We start from the raw sequence: 16,986 nt of genomic DNA on the forward strand, positions 1-16,986 counted from the left end.
TTGGGAGAGGAAACAGCTTGCTATTTTTACACAGCTAGTTTCCTTCACTAAAAAGATAAATTCAATGCTACATACAGTTATATAGCTAGGAAGCTACATGAATGAAACTGGGTAGATGTTTATTTCGGGTTAGACGAATATCATTTTGGTTTAAGAATTCAGAATCATATGTGGCCTACATTGTGGTCATGCTACAATAGCAATGTGAGCCAGTGATTTTGCTGTGAAATAATATATTAAATATATTTTAAATTTTATTTTATTTCTTGGCTGTGTGCAGCCCACTATAAATGAAACTACTAAAACATGGAAAACTCATCAGCAATGCATCTCTGAGCACAGTTTGAGCTGAAACACTGCTATTATCCAAATAAGTGAAAGCCTGGTTGAACAGGAAGTTCCTGTCATGTTGATTCTGGGAGTCCTCTGGCTAACCTGCAATTTAGAGACTTCAAGGCAGAAATTTTACATGAAATTCCAAAGCAACTCTGGGCTTGATGGGAAAAGGTGGGAGCCATCACATGAGATGAAGAGAAAGCAGACTGACAGGCAGGTGTTGTTGTTTTGAAATTAAATGAGAATATTTATGTTTCAGGTTTCTAGACACAGCCCAGACGTTTGACATTTTCTGTACGAAAGTACAAAAATAAAAAGCTGTGGATGGGACTGTACTGGGCGGAATGACAATGTGTGAATGCCACAGCAGGATTCTGGAAGGTCGTGAAGTCACAAATGTTCAGTGAGACATAGCGTTGTAATCATTCGGTATTGAAGCTAATGGTTTCACTAACTACACTTTTAGCACCTTATATATTTGATAAAAAGAAGACTGATTTAATCTAATGAGGTGCTCTATTTCAGTAACCTACTTTCTTTGCTCTAATGCTGAGGTTCATGGTGGCTATATGGGAATTTCTTACAGTGATGTCATTGTATTTACAAGTATTTTGTCCAAAACAGAACTTTTTTAAAGGTACAATAGGTAATTTCGGACTTCTAAAGGTCAAGAGAGGAATTGCAGCAACAAACACGCTCAAATTACAACATTGTTTATCCCTCCCCTTCTCTGTGAATACGCTGACATGGCTGTCGCAGTTAAAACCGATTTTTTGAAATCACAGGGATTTACCATGGTCTTGTAACAAAAATCTTACCTATTGTACCTTCAAATTTGTTAATGCCTTCTTTTGGGGATGGCTGCCTTGTCTGCTGGGCACATTACATTCCATTTTTAAAGAATAATCTAAATCTACTGGCATTATCTGATTACTCCCAGTATTCAGGCTATTCAGGCAACATAACCGGTGACAAATCTACTGGCCAAAATGACCAGGCAACTGCGGTGGCCTCCAGATAGGCGACTGTGACTTAAGAACACAGGCCATCCCTGAGGCCATCACAGTCTTGCATAACAATGAGTGAACTCATAAAAAACCACCACAATAGTTTCTGTTCGGTGTGATTATCATGGGAACGTCTATGGTCCCTTGTTTGAGAGAACACTGCACAGCTAGTTGAGCAGCCATATTCATAGCCTTTGAGTAACTACTGTAGATGACCTTCTCTAGAAAAATTCTAGGCTAATTTTGAAGATAAAACACAAAGCCTTTGTAGGAAATCCTCAGATAGGGCACTGCGTCAATCATACCTTCCTTTTCAAATAGGTAAGAAATGACACACAAACCAACAAAGAAATCCATGTGATTGTGTACACCATGTACTAAACATACCAGTTTGAGCTAATCTGTTTTTAGCCTATCTTTACAGAGCCTTTCTCTGCACATGCAGTTCCCTGGTCCTCCTGTTGTAGTAACCTCCCAACATGACAAGCAGAAAGGGGCTGTAAGTGACACCGGCTCGTTTAATTAATTAATGGCCTCTAACAGTTGGGCGGCTGAGCGCTGGGAGCCGTAGAGTGGAACATTCCCTGCTCTGTAGCGGACATAGAGGGGGAGCACTGCAGCAGAGGCAAAGACACTGCCTGCAGCTCGGTGGCCATCAATCACCCAGGCCGCCGCAGTCCTGTAAACCCTGCAGTGGAGGAGCGAGGAGGACAAAGGAGAGCCCGGCATGGAGAAGGATCGACCGCCATGGCCGTCCATGCCAGCGCTGGGGTCGGTGGCGGTGCTCCTCTCTCTCTACATGTCCGCGGTGGTTCCCCAGATCCCGGACCCTGAGGTAAGAGCGAGCTCACCGTCGCCACGGCCACCGCTTATCCTCGGGTTACAGTAAACAGCCGCCGCAGCTTCCGTGCATTTCCCGGTCATCGTCCCCGGTTACGAAAACAGTGGCTGTGACTTGACAAAATGGAGCATGCTGTCTTTAAAGCCCCTCATTCACCTTTGTATTGCATGTCATTCTTAATGAACACTTTTCATTGTTTCTATGCATTCTGCATATATCTTTGGTTGTTTTTAGGTTAGATACACAGCTGTTTAGTGCTCAGTGCATTTGCCCCTACCAATACAAATGCTTATGTTACACATAACGTTTACACATACGGGTTAACATTTCTGTTAAACGCTATTTTGAGGACTGTAGTAATCCACAGGTAAAACACTGGAAATGAAACTACATTTATGGCCTCATAACCACAGAAAGCCTACTGAGACAAGAAGGAACCTGTAATAGTAAAAGGCTAAGAGAAGCAGACAATGCAAATACAGTGAGGTATGCAAGCAGGAGCAGTTTATACAAAAAGCAAAGGAAAGTATTGACATTGTGTACTGTTTCTTTGTGGCACATACTGTAAAGTGCTCAAACAGTAGTTTTGCCATTTTAAGAAAACAACAACAATAAAACAAGCTTTGATATCGTATATGTCAAACAATATATAAAATATACACGTAGTGGTCATTGTTTTTGTATTGGGTAGCTTTCATTCCAGCAAGGTGCCTGAAACAATCCTGGGGGATTTTGGTCCAAGCTGACTTGATAGTGATTTTTCGACCATGCACCCTCCGGCTCATGCCAAAGGTGCTCAATTGGATTGAAATCTGGGGTTTGGGCAGAGGCCATTGAAGTAAACTGAGGTCACTGTCGTGTTAGTGGAAAAGCTTGAGATGATGTGTGCTTTGTGTCATGGCACATTATCCTGCTGGAATTATCCAGAATACAGAATAGCAGAATACACATGGTCAGGTATGAGAAACAATCAGAAACAATGCCTAGGTATGATGTGGCAATCAGATGATGCTTGATTGGTATTGACTGACTAATAGACACTAATAATAGACACTGTTTGTGTTTACTGATTGGAATTGATCACCTTATGTGATCGCTCAATCTCTGAAAGTCACCATTTCTACAAGAAAAACTCTCCAAAACCATTACATCCCCACCGCCAGTCTGCACTACTGGCACCAGGCAGGATTGATTCATGATGTTTATGGCAAATTCAGACCCGACCATTGGCATGTTGTAGCAGAAAATGAGACCAGCCAACATTTTCTTTTTCAGTCATCCATTTTTTGAGATGCACAATAGCCGATTAAATTGCTGAACAAAAGCAATGTGGCACGCATTGTGGTCGACCACACATTATATTACACCCAGTTTAAAAATACGTGGACATTCATTGATCTAATCATAAAAAATACTCAGCAAATGTCACAAGTGAGTTTAATGTTAACATCTGTTCTGATGCGGATGATGCATAGTCCCCTGAGTGCCTCGATATTGATATTAATCTTGCATTTCACAGTATTTTCATGTTACATTTACACTAAATGCATGCTGTTTATAATCAGGCTTTAATGTAACCAGTATCATTCTATATTCATCTCAATGTGTCTTGAATAATGACAGTTATCAAGGTGGAGACAGTCAGATATGGCAATCAAGTATATGGTGCTATAAATAAGCATTGGTAAATAAAACAGTGCACAATGGATGTCAAGTCAACAGTGGTCAATGCTTTCTGGATTTAACCTGACACCACTCACCCTCAAAATAGCTGTAAAGTATTGACATTATTGCTGCTATGTGAGGTATGAGGAAAACCAAACATTGTTTAAAACCCATAGAATGATTGCATGGAAGACTTTTTTGTTTGAGAACAACAGTGAATTGAACAAACTTGTCCTGGTGCCCCTCTGTCTATGGTGGTTCGAGTTGTAGTCAATCTCTTTATCAATAGATGTTTAAAATTGCCTCTGTAACTTCTTCTTTAAAGATATTAACACAATATATGTTACAGGTTGCCATTTTAGTTTCTAATTTCCCCCAGGTGCCAACAGATTCATAATTTAGGATGCCACTGATTTTACCTGTCATACAATAATGTGTCACTCAAAAGTTTTCTCCTATTTACATTTGGAATTGGAATTGGAATTGTATACATTTGACTGCTTATGACAGTACTACGGGTATTCTGGGTGTATTTGTGTCACCTTGTGTATTTGTGAAAGATATGGCTAAATTTTCATGCTTGATTTTACGCCTTTGTGCGAATAGAAGGTGAAGAGCTATGTTGGGCTGAGGTAATTACAGCTCTGCATCACAAGCACGCATCCCGCCCTTGCTCTTTTTATAGTTGTCCTCTGTCTTTTCATCACGCAGATAATCACGACTGCATGTGGAAAGTGTGCAGGAGGCCCAGCTAATTTCAAGAGAGTTCTTATTTTGACATTTTATCCTGTGCTTTTGAAAGGGAAGCAGAAAAAATGGCTCTATTTCAATCAATCATATGTAATACACAATATATCCAATATATATATAATATACAATATATTTGTAAAAGCATTCAATGTACCTGTATCTACTCTAAACATCAGTAAAAACACAATTCTTATGAATTCCTTATCAAGCACACATGCCGCCACATGGTCCTTTGTCATGAGCAGTTACAAAGACGTTCCACTTTGCTTCCACACCAGAGACATCCAAGTTGAACCAAAGGTTCTGGAAGTATTTGAAATTTTTGTCCTATGCTGCACAACCATATGAAAAGTAGAACTTCCCTGTGAGTTTTGGGTGGTGTCTATTGATATGAAGCAACATCAGATAGAAATAAAATCACCTAATTTGCATATTTATTTATTTTGGACAAAAAGTATTAAAATTGTGGATAACCTTGTTTGTAAGCTTTCTGATAATAAGATAACTGAGATATGTTATGTGTTTTTTAATAAATGTTTGAAGATGTGTCTTTAGATAGGGTGGGGGATCCAATATAAGTCCAGTTTGAGGGCCACTGTCTCCTGAATGGTCATTCTGATTGGAGCACTCTCATATGCGGTCAGAAAGTGACATTTACATTTACATTTACATTTTAGTCATTTGGCAGACGCTTTTAATCCAAAGCGACTTACAAGTGCATAGGTTCTTCTACAAGTCAAAGCATCACATCCATAACTAGGAAAATACACATGAAGTGCTGTTCTAAACATATAGACATCATTTTTTTGGTATTTTTATTTATTTATTTATATTTCCAAGTATACAGTATTACATAAAACTAGCCTGATTTAATGTGGGCAAATTGTAAATGGTCATGCTGAAAATGCATTAAATCATACATAAGGTACGTACAGAGTAGATATTCTTGGGTAGTGAATGCATTGCCTGCATTTTAAGTTGATTATTGCATGCCATTAAAGGATTGATCTCATTGAGAGTACAGCTAGAAAAGTGCCATAAAGCGCTTTTAGCTTTACCCAACCATACCATGCTATTTTGAAAAAAATCAAATGAAATGAAATTAGACAACTGCATGCTGCCCCACGGGGTGGTGTACAATTTCTGCAGAATAACTCAGAGAGGGGTTTAACGAGCTGGATTTGCCCCATGTTCTCATGCATTAGTGACTCCTTTGGTTGAACTGGCACCTGCAGTCTACCTAACAGCTGTGTGAGTGAGGGCTCTTATCTGGTCATAACTATGCCTTTCAGCTTGTGGACTGGAGAGTGAAAACAAACAGCTGCAAAGTTGGTGGAGGATGTTTCAGTTATTGTGAAAAAAACATGGAAATTGCACACAGTATAGATCTTTTTGCAGAATGTGGACTATATGTATACTGTATGTTTCGTTGATTGCTGCAGAGTAGGCTGATAATTCATCTCTGTAAAAAATATGTGCATACTGAATGACAGCATGACTCTTTGACTGCAGTTTGGTAAGCTTTCAGTTGTACATTGTACTTTCTTTCTTGAAATTTTTATTCCCATTTTTGCAAAATGGAATGGAAACAAAATCTGCTTAGTAAGCAGTATGTTATTGTACAAAACTGTTTGACAAAAAAAAGAAGTATCTTGAAAAATTAACCTCAAGAAATCCAACATCAAAATGACATTTTTATTTTCTTAACCATTTTTCATGCCAGATTTTTTGTTTGTTTTCTCATTGTGGAATGGATGATCATATTTGTAAGCTGGTCTCTTCACTGCAATGTTTTTCAATTTGAGGGCAGACTGCCAGCCCCCAGTACGTTTCATTACATTGAAGGAGTATGCTCAGTGAGCTTTTGGCACGCATCTGATTCAGTCTGGTGTGTTATTGGAGACAATTCTGCTGACTGAAAGACCCAGATCTACTGGGCAATGTGCAGTGGTAAATATGGCCAGATATGGCCTACCCTGTAGGGCTGCTGGCCACAAACTGAAAGCCATTGTTTTGGATGGAGGGACTACTATCATCACTGGTTTTGTGTGGAATTATGTCATAATGTTCCCTCTCTGTATTCCCTTTTTAGCTTTTTACCACCAGTCCTCCCAAGAAGCCAGAACCTGTCACATCAGAGACTGTGGTTTTCTGGGGGCTTCGCTTATGGCAAGTCATAGGAGTTTTTTCTGTGTTTATTCTTGCAGTTGGTAAGTTTGATTCTTCTTCTTATTCTTATTATTCTTATTATTCTTATTCTTATTCTTCTTCTTCTTCTTCTTCTTCTTCTTCTTCGTATTATTATTATTATTATTATTATAATTGGATATTGATAGATACATTCTTGATAAAGATAGGAAGGCTGTATAAGATAAACCATTCACGTCATGAGTTACATTGTGTGTTCAAAGAAAAAGCTATTATTTCATACAGTTGCACACAATATTCACTATTACACAGTATGCAGTTGCAAAGAGACAAGTTTTTGTTCAGGGTCATCTTATTCTGTTGTGGTTCATGAGTTTGTTGAACATATTGTGTTCAACCATTCCGTTCAAGATCCTTCTGTCTGCCCTTGTGGGCTACCCTTTTCAATTTAAACCACACATTGGTCAGGTTCAAGTCTGGAAAATGAGCTATTCATTGCAAAACAGTAATTTGTGGCAAGTTAACCATGATTGATTCTGAGGTATGCTTAGGATCATTGTCTTGAAATTAATTTTGGTTTTATCTGACCATGACATCCTGTTCCAACTCGAGTTCAGCATAAGAACGACCACTGGAACTAGGTGTTACGGTCAAATGAGTCCAACATTGAGAAGGACACATTTTGAAAATGGTATGCACACAGTAAAGTTGCCTTCACTGGTCTGGAACTTGTATTAAGTTGAACTTCAGCAAGTACCACAACATCTTGGTCAAAACTTCCCTCTGCCAGAAAATTGGCTGGTAAAACTTGGCTATAAAAGTCAGGAAGTAGTTAACTACAGTTAACTAGTTGTTAGTCTACAATTGCTGCAATACAGGGGTTTTCAAACTTTTCTGATCAAGTGACCCTCACCCAGACCCCCCACCCCAACATTAAAAAGTTAAGGAGGGTTATGTTTCTAAAAGTTTTTAAATTTTTGGCCAAGGAACCCCTAGAGTGCTGGTCTGGTCTGGCAACATTGGCTCATCCGGGTTTGAGACAAACACGTCTGCCATCGCTATCTCTGGCACACCCCTTGGTTAATGGCCAAGGACCTCATCCCTAGTTACCCACTGGACATTTTGTGGTTCAAATTTGGCGAAATGCCATCTCAGCTACATTTGGTTGAAAAGTTTTCTAGCTGACTAGAGGAAGCCAAGCAAGTTTTTATTGGTCTTAACCGAGTGCATTTATATGAAAACATCTCTCAACCTATTGTAGATTTCCACCTCTCTAGACTTGGATTTGGGCCTCTTCTCACTTGGTAGCCATATGTAAGGAATGTATTTTTGCCCTACTACAAAGCATTCTTTTATTTCTGCCAAGTCAGTGGCTATGTCCTTGAAAGAAAAAAAAATGGCCCTATATGCATGTGGAGTTTGGTTGTCCACTCTAGTGGTCCATGGTCAAATTACGATTTCTGACCACTACTGTATTGCATTTAAATTATGGCCAGAGTATACCTTTGAGGAACATGTTGGAGGCTTGTCTTGCAGCTTATTTCCAGATTTGTCAATGCATTCATGTTTGCCCAGGAACCACATGCTCCTACTTGGTACAGCAATAAATTCAGAGGCAAAATGAACAGCTCCCTGGCTAATTGCACTGGCAGCTTTCACAAAATACGAAACCATTCATTTAATAATTTTCAAAAAACATCCGGTAGAAGAGATATATAAATGTATATACATTTGAAAAACAATTATGGCATAATAAATGTATTCAGTTTAAGACTGTGTAAATATTTAAGAAGGCAGTCTTAATTGAATACGTGCTTGAGGTAACTCCTGACTAATCTGTCCCTTTATTATAATTCATAATGATTCTAATGTATGTAATGTATGCAATGCAATATTTGAGTGCAGCAGATTGAGTGGTATCCTGTCCATTTGTGCTTGTTATGACATTGCAATATGGCATTGTGTGGGATTTTGTGCTATTTACAGTATAGCTCCAAAGAGGTACTTCGATTTTTCCATCATGCAATTAGTAAACATAAGTCATAGATGCAACAGCTCTTCAGTGGTGCAATGATTAGCTGTCTAACATTGTTTCGATCACGCGTATGCTATCAAACTTACAACACCTTAATGAGGATTTTTCAAACCACGAGTCATCCCCTATTAGATATTGTTTTCAAAGGCACCATTTACCTTATTTACCTTGTGCAGATCAAGAAGCTCTGGAGGGATTTTCTAAAGCACTGTTTTTTGTTCTTTTTTTACTGCACCCCCCTCCCCACTGGCCCAATTTTCTATCAGTTATAACTCTGTGCTGCATCTTCAAATGCCGAATTCCTCGCACCAAAAAGGAGATTGAAGCGCGGCATGCCCAGAGGCAGGCGGCAAAGACGTACGCCGACACTCTGGAAACAGTGCCCCCTCTGAACGAACTGACCGAGATGCCTGGCTGTAAGTATAAGTCAATGCTCTCTTTCACCCAGTCAAGCAATACTTCACTGGTGATGTTCCATTCATACTTTCCCATGAAGACACTGTCATGGTGCTCCTGTATGTTCACTGTAATAACACTGGTTAGGACTCGTAATATTACAAATGTGTATATCAAGCTTCAAATAATTCCAGATCGTGATGGATGAAAAAAACTTTTACAAAATGACAAAAATGTCTTGCCTTTAACTTGTAACACTGCCACTGTAACGCAGCACTGTTGTGGAACCCAGTTTCAGCAGGCATCAAATACAAAGAAAAATGGCATAGCCTATGCTTCTGTAATGTTGGGGGAAATATTTTAATTCAGAATCAGAATTATAAATACTGTAAAAAGTCTTTATATAAAATATAAGCATATGGTTTGTTAAGGCACATGTCATTGCCTCATAAGGTTATAGTGTAATTAGTTTTGAATAACATTTTAAAATCTTGTGATTTAAACTATCCGATTAACATTTCTTGCCTGCTCATTATCTAAAGTCAGCCACCTTCAGATCATTGAACTATTCTATACATAAATTATATCCCACAGTTTGATGTTATAGCACCATTCAGGAGTAATATTAATGCCTTTGTAATCAGTTGAGCATGAAATTTTCATTTGCATGTGATTTCTATTGCCTTTGCATGCATGAGTGACAATATTATTTAAAATCCGTAATTTGAAATCCATACCAGACATACCCTTTAATTTTATCCATCTCTGGTTATCATAAGACACACATTCACAGACATATAAGACTTGACCTTTTAAAAATAATAAGTATTGTAGATCTGTCAACATTTTATAGGTTTTAGATTATCTAATATTTTAGTACCAGTTGCTTAGCTTCATATTTAAGTGATATCATGATTGTGGAACATGCTTTTGTGTCCTATTCCTTCAATCAAAAGAGAATCAATCCCAAAATCCACTTCTTGCAATTCTCCCTGGCCTTTAAGTTGACATCTAGTATTATTTTCATTCTGGTTCAGAAGTTGGGAGGTTTGAAGGCCACCAGTTGTTTGTAACCTTAGTTTTCCTCCGAGAGAGTAGGGCAGATTATTCGTGAATTACTTTCTGCATTTCAAAATGTAATCGCACTATCCCCAGACAGCTATAATAGTGTTCGTTTTTCACTAATAGAAGCTTGTATTCACAGTCTATCTGATTGCATGCTGAAGGGTTTTGGAGGTCCAGAAGGTCTGGATGGTCTGAAGCTGGTCTTTGTCCTCTGCTTCCTCTTGGGCAAAGTCCTGCTGATTTTTGTTTGTCACTGAAACCAGCATCGTGACAACAGGCTTGTTTGTAATCAACTGGGCAGTATCTTAGTACAAGGGTGAGACCTGGATTTGTCCAGGGCCTAGGAATCAATAGACAAATTTCTCAGGGAAGAGATGGAAATTCAAAACTTAAACAGTATCCTCTGTGTTGGGACACTACACCTATCTCATCAATCACTGCTACCCTGCCTAGTATGAACAGGTTGAGTTATTTCTTTGCTCTAATGTCAGACACAACAGTTTCGATCTTGTTTAGCCAGGGGGCTGGTTCCCCCTATTTCCTGCTCTGTTGAGGAAATTATGTCTGCTATTGCATTCGTCATGGGCAATACAATTAGCCTTGAACCCCCTCTGCCGATGGTACAGGAGGAAGCAGGGATAAAAATGCGGGGAAAGTGAGGATTGAATGTTAATGTGTGTACATCATGCAGCATAAATTCTTTAATGTCTTTTAACAGGAAGCTCAATCACAGCTGAGCCATGACCAGTGGGCACCCAATCAGCTATAGTTCATAAGTCATAAGTCATAAGTCATAAGGCTGTCATTTGTTTGGCAGCTTCATTATAGCAGACAGGAAGCAGATGACAGCTGCGTGCTGGGAATTCTCTGGTTATCATCCCGTGCTAATTCACTGTATGACACTGTTTATGGTGTTCCTGGTCCTTTCCCATTTTCCATCATATCAGTAGCTTGCAGTCGAGTCATGTTGACCATGTTCTTCTCATATTTTAAAGTTACTGATATTTTATCCATTATTTTGATATTAATCCCATAGGCACCTATTTATTAAAAGGGACAATACATATTTGTAAATCAGTAGTTTGTAAATCAATGTAAAGGACATGAATGACCTTCCATTATGGAAGCAACACTGAGTTGTTTGTAATAAATTTTGTTTTTAGTTTATTCACAAAAGAATGATTGACAATCTTCTTCAACTCCTTATTCGAAGGGCAAAAAATTGCTCCATTTAGAGGTGAATGAGGAAATTCCTGGGGGAATTATCCAGTGTTCCACAAAGACTGAGAAACTGAGAAGGAGCCAGCCTGACTGAATTTGTCTCAGACATCATTTCCTCTTGGAAAGGGATACAAAAAGGGTGTTGATGCCGGTTATCCGTTTAGATGATCATAAACAGTTTCAAGGATGTTGCCTTGAACAGACAAATGCCTTTTCTTGTTTTACAGGCTGTGCTTTGTGTATTGGAAGAGTAGCAGGCTTTCACTAGAGCAGTTAAATGCCAGAAACTAGGAAAAACAAAAACAAAAATTCATTAAAAAGAACCTTACCCCGAGAAATCTGTTTTGAACTGGCTTTGTTCTCCAATATTCTTTTCAGAAAAATACCTGTAATTACAAAATATATTTGCGCATTTGCTTGATGCAGACAATTGGATGCTATTTCATAGACATGCTGAACGTTATCTTCCCTTAAAGTGTGTGCATTGCTACTTGCCATTTCCTGACTTGCAGTCCTTTTGCATAACTATTTGTTACTTGCCTAAGGCCTCTGCTTCTCCTCCCTCCTTTCCTCCTTTTCCTCCCTGGTTCCTCGCCCACAGCCACAGCAGATGCCGTGGGTCTGCAGACCGTGTCAGGGCAGCTAGAGCCCTCCGCTGTTGGCCAACTCCCTGCGGTGAATGTGGGGGAAGAGGGGGCCCCACCCTCTTCTCCAACAAACACAAGCTGACTCTCTTCCTTCTCCTCCTGTCCTCTGTCTTCACTCTTCTGACCTGCTGCTGGCAAATGGAAGGTTCTGGAACGGATGGTTATCTACTGAGTCATTTCCCACCTGAGGATATTTTTGCTTCCATCCTCAAGAAATCAGGCTTGCAGGTGAAGGTTGTTGATGATGGCAAATCTCCAAAAAGAGACCTATCTCATTGTATTCATTATCATATATTATGTGCTGGCCCAAAGTTATACTATAATTCATTTATGAAACATGGAATGTTATTTCCATTTTGATCCATGGATGTTGTCTAACCATTGTATCACCTTGCACAGGTTTTTCTGAAAGAAATAAATGACATTCACAGTTGAATGTAAAAGGGTCAAACAGAAATTGTGTTTGTGTCCACTTGTATATGATATGTATTCCTGTACCCAGAATAAAATTCAAATCTTTGGGACACGCACTTCAATGCACTGCATTTTCATTCCTTGCCAACCTGTCCAATTCTGTCCGCTATTCTAAAGATGAACAGATGCATCGATTCAAAGGAGAGGTATCTATTGCACAGCCTTACTTTTTTTTTTCCCCTTGTTTATGGTAAATGGCAGTGTACATGGAACAGCCTTAAAACTACAGGGGTAATGAGAATGTATGTATATAGAATAGGGCCAGGATTGCTTGAAAATCACTGTGCTATATATTCTGCCACATTGGAGATGAAGTTGCTGCTTTGATGAATTTTTGCGAATAGTTGTGAAACATGATCAGTGCCAATTAAACTAAAGAGAGACATTGAAACCAAATGTCCAGTAAATCTGACTCCATGTTCCAGCATGCATACAGGAAGGTCGGTCTGGAATAGGCAAGTGAAGGGAACCATTACTCTGGGTGTGGATTTCATTTAGGCAATCCACTGTGACCACACTCGTTCCCTTAGAACCTTCTGTGTGGTCACCGTAGATTTTCATTTCTTCACATGTTTAAATGCATGGGCCAACTGCCGATTACAGGGGGAGAACTGGCCTGTAAATATTTACACTTGTGGATCTCTCCAGGAAATTACACCACTGCTTGTTAATTAACTTTCTGATTTGGGCTTTTTTATTGTATTTATTTACGTGACCCATTTTCTGCAGTGCATTCAAATGAATTGCCGCTATTATTCGGGAAAACGTGCAAGCGATGTCTGATGATTATCACCTCAGCTGGAGTTGAGGAGAGTATATAATTAGTTTTCTGTAAGGAATGTGATGTATAAATGTAACCGTTTGCGGTCAGATCTGAGGAGTGTGCCCTTAGAGAATGAGTGCGGAAAACATGCTGTAGGCATGGAGAATCTTCAGTGTATATTTGCTACCCTACTATTATAATCAACGAAGGTTCCTTTTTGAAAATTCTGAACTGTTACCCCCGACATTTCTCCATTATTATGCTCGCTAAGTGATCTGGTGATATTATAGTTATAGCTTTCCAGAGGCCTGTTTTATTATAGGTATGTTTAATGTTAAAAAGATGTGTAAAAGATGATTTTTAAAAAGTGGACTATGATGCAAAATATGAAATGAACTGACCATTATTTGTAAAGTAATTGATGTTGCAATAGAATCAATAAAGCTAAAATCAATATTGTATATGGCAAAACAGAGAATATGTCGTTTTTAATCATATCTACATGATTGGATGCATTGCACTGCTGCCACACAATTGGCTGATTAGATAGTCACATGAATGAGTAGGTGTAATAAAGTGCTCGGTGAGTGTAGTAATGCTGTACATACTGCAATGGGTAAAGTGTCCAGCAGAGAAGTATAAATATGGGTCAGAAGCTTCAGTTAAGGTTCACATCAACCATAAAAAAATTGATCTAAGTGACTTTTACCATGGAATGATTGTTGGTGGCAGACAGGGTGGTTTGAGTATGTCAGAAACTGCTGATATCCTGGGATTTACACGCACACTAGTCTCTAGAGATTGCAAGGAATGGTGCAAAAAACAGCTAGGAGCAATTGTTCAAAGACGCTAAAGATTAAAGACATTAATCTAAATGCAAGGAACAAAGGATACCCAGTTTACAGCATTCCTATTAGCTGAGAGTGTTCTTAACCAATCCCATCACATTTAGCATATTACTATTTTTATACACATCCCCTTTCTTGTCAAGTTGAATTCACTGTGAGAATGTTTTGGGCAGACGCAATGTTCTTTACTGTGACCGAATGTAAACAAAGGTTTTACCAGAATGAACAACTTTATTCATGGAAAGAATGTTAAACCAGTCAAGAAACCAAGGCCAGTTTTGTATTGCGGGTACAGCTGCATTTACCTGCTATTTCTGTAGAAATCTGGGCCTCCAATGTAGTTATTTTTTACTCTTGGGGTTTTGTCCACCAGGGTGCTGGCAAATCTACGATCATCTGCTGTGTAGAATATCAGGTAGCCAGAGAACTCTGACAGGCCCATCCGCAATAATTACTGCCAGAGAATTCCAGCAATGTGGTAGGGTACATTTTTGAAGGGGTTCTCCTATAATTAGCACTAGTACAGTACAGTATGTCTGCCCAGCCAGGCTCCATTCCATTTCCCCATTTCCAAGCTTCCTTTTATTCTCTGTAGTAGAAAGAAGGTCCTCTGGGCTATGTAGCAGGGCTCACTGTTGCTGCTTCTCTAGACAAGAACAGTCTTTCTTCTCCTCATTGCAGTGTTTTTCTCTTTGTGGGATAAATACGTCTCTCCTAAATGTACTCATGCATAATAATTTTTAGTAGTGTTTTGGTATTTTTTCTTTGCTGTGACCTCTCTAAACAGTTACACAAATCTTGTCGTCTTTATTTTATTTGTTCTTAAAAGTCAAAACTGAAATAAAAAAAAAGAAATATACCACATTGTACCCTGGGGTTAATATTTCACAGCACAGGGCTAGTGTCATATCTGTTGGTGCTGGGAATAAATGTGTTAGTGTTCTGCATGTATGGAGGTGATGGCAGGGTATGCATAATCTACCTTGTAGAAACATTAGATCCTCTTTGTGGCAGGTTGTACTCCAAATCTAGCAGTGAAAAGTCACCACAACCATTGCCGGCAATTCACATTGAAGCCATCCTCCCCCATAAGTTAACAGATTTTCTTGCAAGCTGCTCAGCCAGGCAGTTTTGTTGTCGCTGTAGCAGAGGTGATAGTCTGAGCAGACTTGATTTTTCTGTCAAATGGGTTATTTTACACAGGGGCTTACGACCCCAGCTCAGTCATAAAGATATCTGTTGTACAGGCTTAACATTATGTTTGGGATTCAAGATGCCAGGACTTCCTGAAGGTGCCTTGTTGGTCGATACGCAGGCCTTCTTGATTCCTTAGGGGAATCAGTTTGACTATACTATGTAGCTATGGACTATATATACTATATAATAATAATAATAATAATAATAATAATAATAACAATAATAATAGGTTCAGCACATATGATAGCCAACACCACAGAGTAATTAATATAAGAGTATATCATCAGAGAAGCATGCACACAACAAATTCACAAATGGTAGGCACACCAAATACAGCCTGGTTGAAGTTGCAAAGCCCCAGTAAATCAGACAACTCACACTATTTAGTATAAACAGCAACTGAACATACAACACAGTGTATGCACGTATATAAATATATAGATAGATATTTACAGTGGGACCACTGTATATGAACTTATCAAGTATTAGATTAACTAGTAAATCAATAATTTTGTACCTACACTTGGAACATAATTCTATGTTACATTCAATACAGTTCAACTTTCCAGACACCCTTGGTTAGCACATTTTGTGATTTTAATCTTTTAATCTATAAAAAGCTAATTAAAATATCTGTGAGCCATTGGAGTGCAGACAATTACATGGGAATAATACATTGAAGAATCAATGAGAAGAAGATACCGACAGCGTTGTTTATATAGATAATGGGTAAGAACTTTAGCGTCATGTAAAAACAAAGAATACAAATAATTCTGTTCTACCATACGGTATGTCCCAATTTTCAACCATAAGTCAGTTTTCATTTCAATTTCTGCAGATATCTCATGAGATGGGTATTGCATGAATCCCTATTCCCTAATCTACAGATATTGTACAAAAAGAAATGTAATTGTTTTATAGTTTTGTGGTGTGCTGCACAAAATATAATGATGTATTTTCTGTCTGTTTCTGTCTAGCGGCTAAGCCTGACGAGAAAACTGAGGTCGCTACTGTCTCAGGAAAAGTAGATGGCGAGAAAAAGGAAGAGAAGAAGAATGCCAAAGATAAAAAAGAGGGCAAGGGTGCCAAGGAGGGGAAGGCAGAGGGCAAGGAAGGATCCACCAAGAAAAAGGGTGAAAAGGGCGAAAAGGGTGGTTCGAAAAAGGGGGATGAGGGTGGAGGTAAAGGCAAGAAAGGAGGAGGAGAGAAGGGAGGAGACAAAGGAGGAGGCAGTACAAAAGGAGGAGCAAAGGGAGGAGGTAAGAAATCACAGGGCAAAAAGTGAACATGAACACAAGGACTTTGTATTCTGCTTGTCCTTCAAATGGCAAGATCTTGCAAGATCGAAGACTTTTGTTAGCAATATTTCTTTTTTATTTATTTTATTTATTATTTTCAGTTTTGTGTATTTTTAAATGACTTCAAATTTTGCCTCGATTTAATAGTGTTTGAAAGGTGAAATTTGTTTTTTAAAACCAACATTTTGGCTTCAATCTAATGTACAATAAGGTATGATTGCAAAGCATTGCTCACGTTGTGTTATTTTTAATGCAAAAATAACAAAATAATCAAAAGCACAAACCTTTAATTCAC

The 16,986-nt window shown here is 38.7% G+C and overlaps 1 protein-coding gene across 1 annotated transcript; it reads left to right on the plus strand.

Annotated features, from left to right (window-relative positions):
* The first annotated feature begins 1,812 nt into the window (after positions 1-1,812).
* On the plus strand, positions 1,813-16,678 carry tmie (transmembrane inner ear). The gene is made up of 4 exons (XM_061255963.1): positions 1,813-2,178; positions 6,692-6,809; positions 9,049-9,198; positions 16,371-16,678. Exons 1-4 carry the CDS (start codon positions 2,071-2,073, stop codon positions 16,676-16,678), a joined length of 684 nt encoding a protein of 227 aa, XP_061111947.1. The 5' UTR covers positions 1,813-2,070.
* The last annotated feature ends 308 nt before the right edge of the window (positions 16,679-16,986 follow it).

Source organism: Conger conger, chromosome 9 (assembly GCF_963514075.1).
Source record: "Conger conger chromosome 9, fConCon1.1, whole genome shotgun sequence".
Lineage (NCBI taxonomy): Eukaryota > Metazoa > Chordata > Actinopteri > Anguilliformes > Congridae > Conger > Conger conger.

Coding starts and splice junctions, on each gene's coding strand:
- tmie (XM_061255963.1), top strand. CDS start 2,071: ATGGAGAAGGATCGACCGCCATGGCCGTCCATGCCAGCGCTGGGGTCG. Junction 2,179..6,691: donor CCCAGATCCCGGACCCTGAG/GTAAGAGCGAGC, acceptor TTCCCTTTTTAG/CTTTTTACCACCAGTCCTCC. Junction 9,199..16,370: donor ACTGACCGAGATGCCTGGCT/GTAAGTATAAGT, acceptor GTTTCTGTCTAG/CGGCTAAGCCTGACGAGAAA.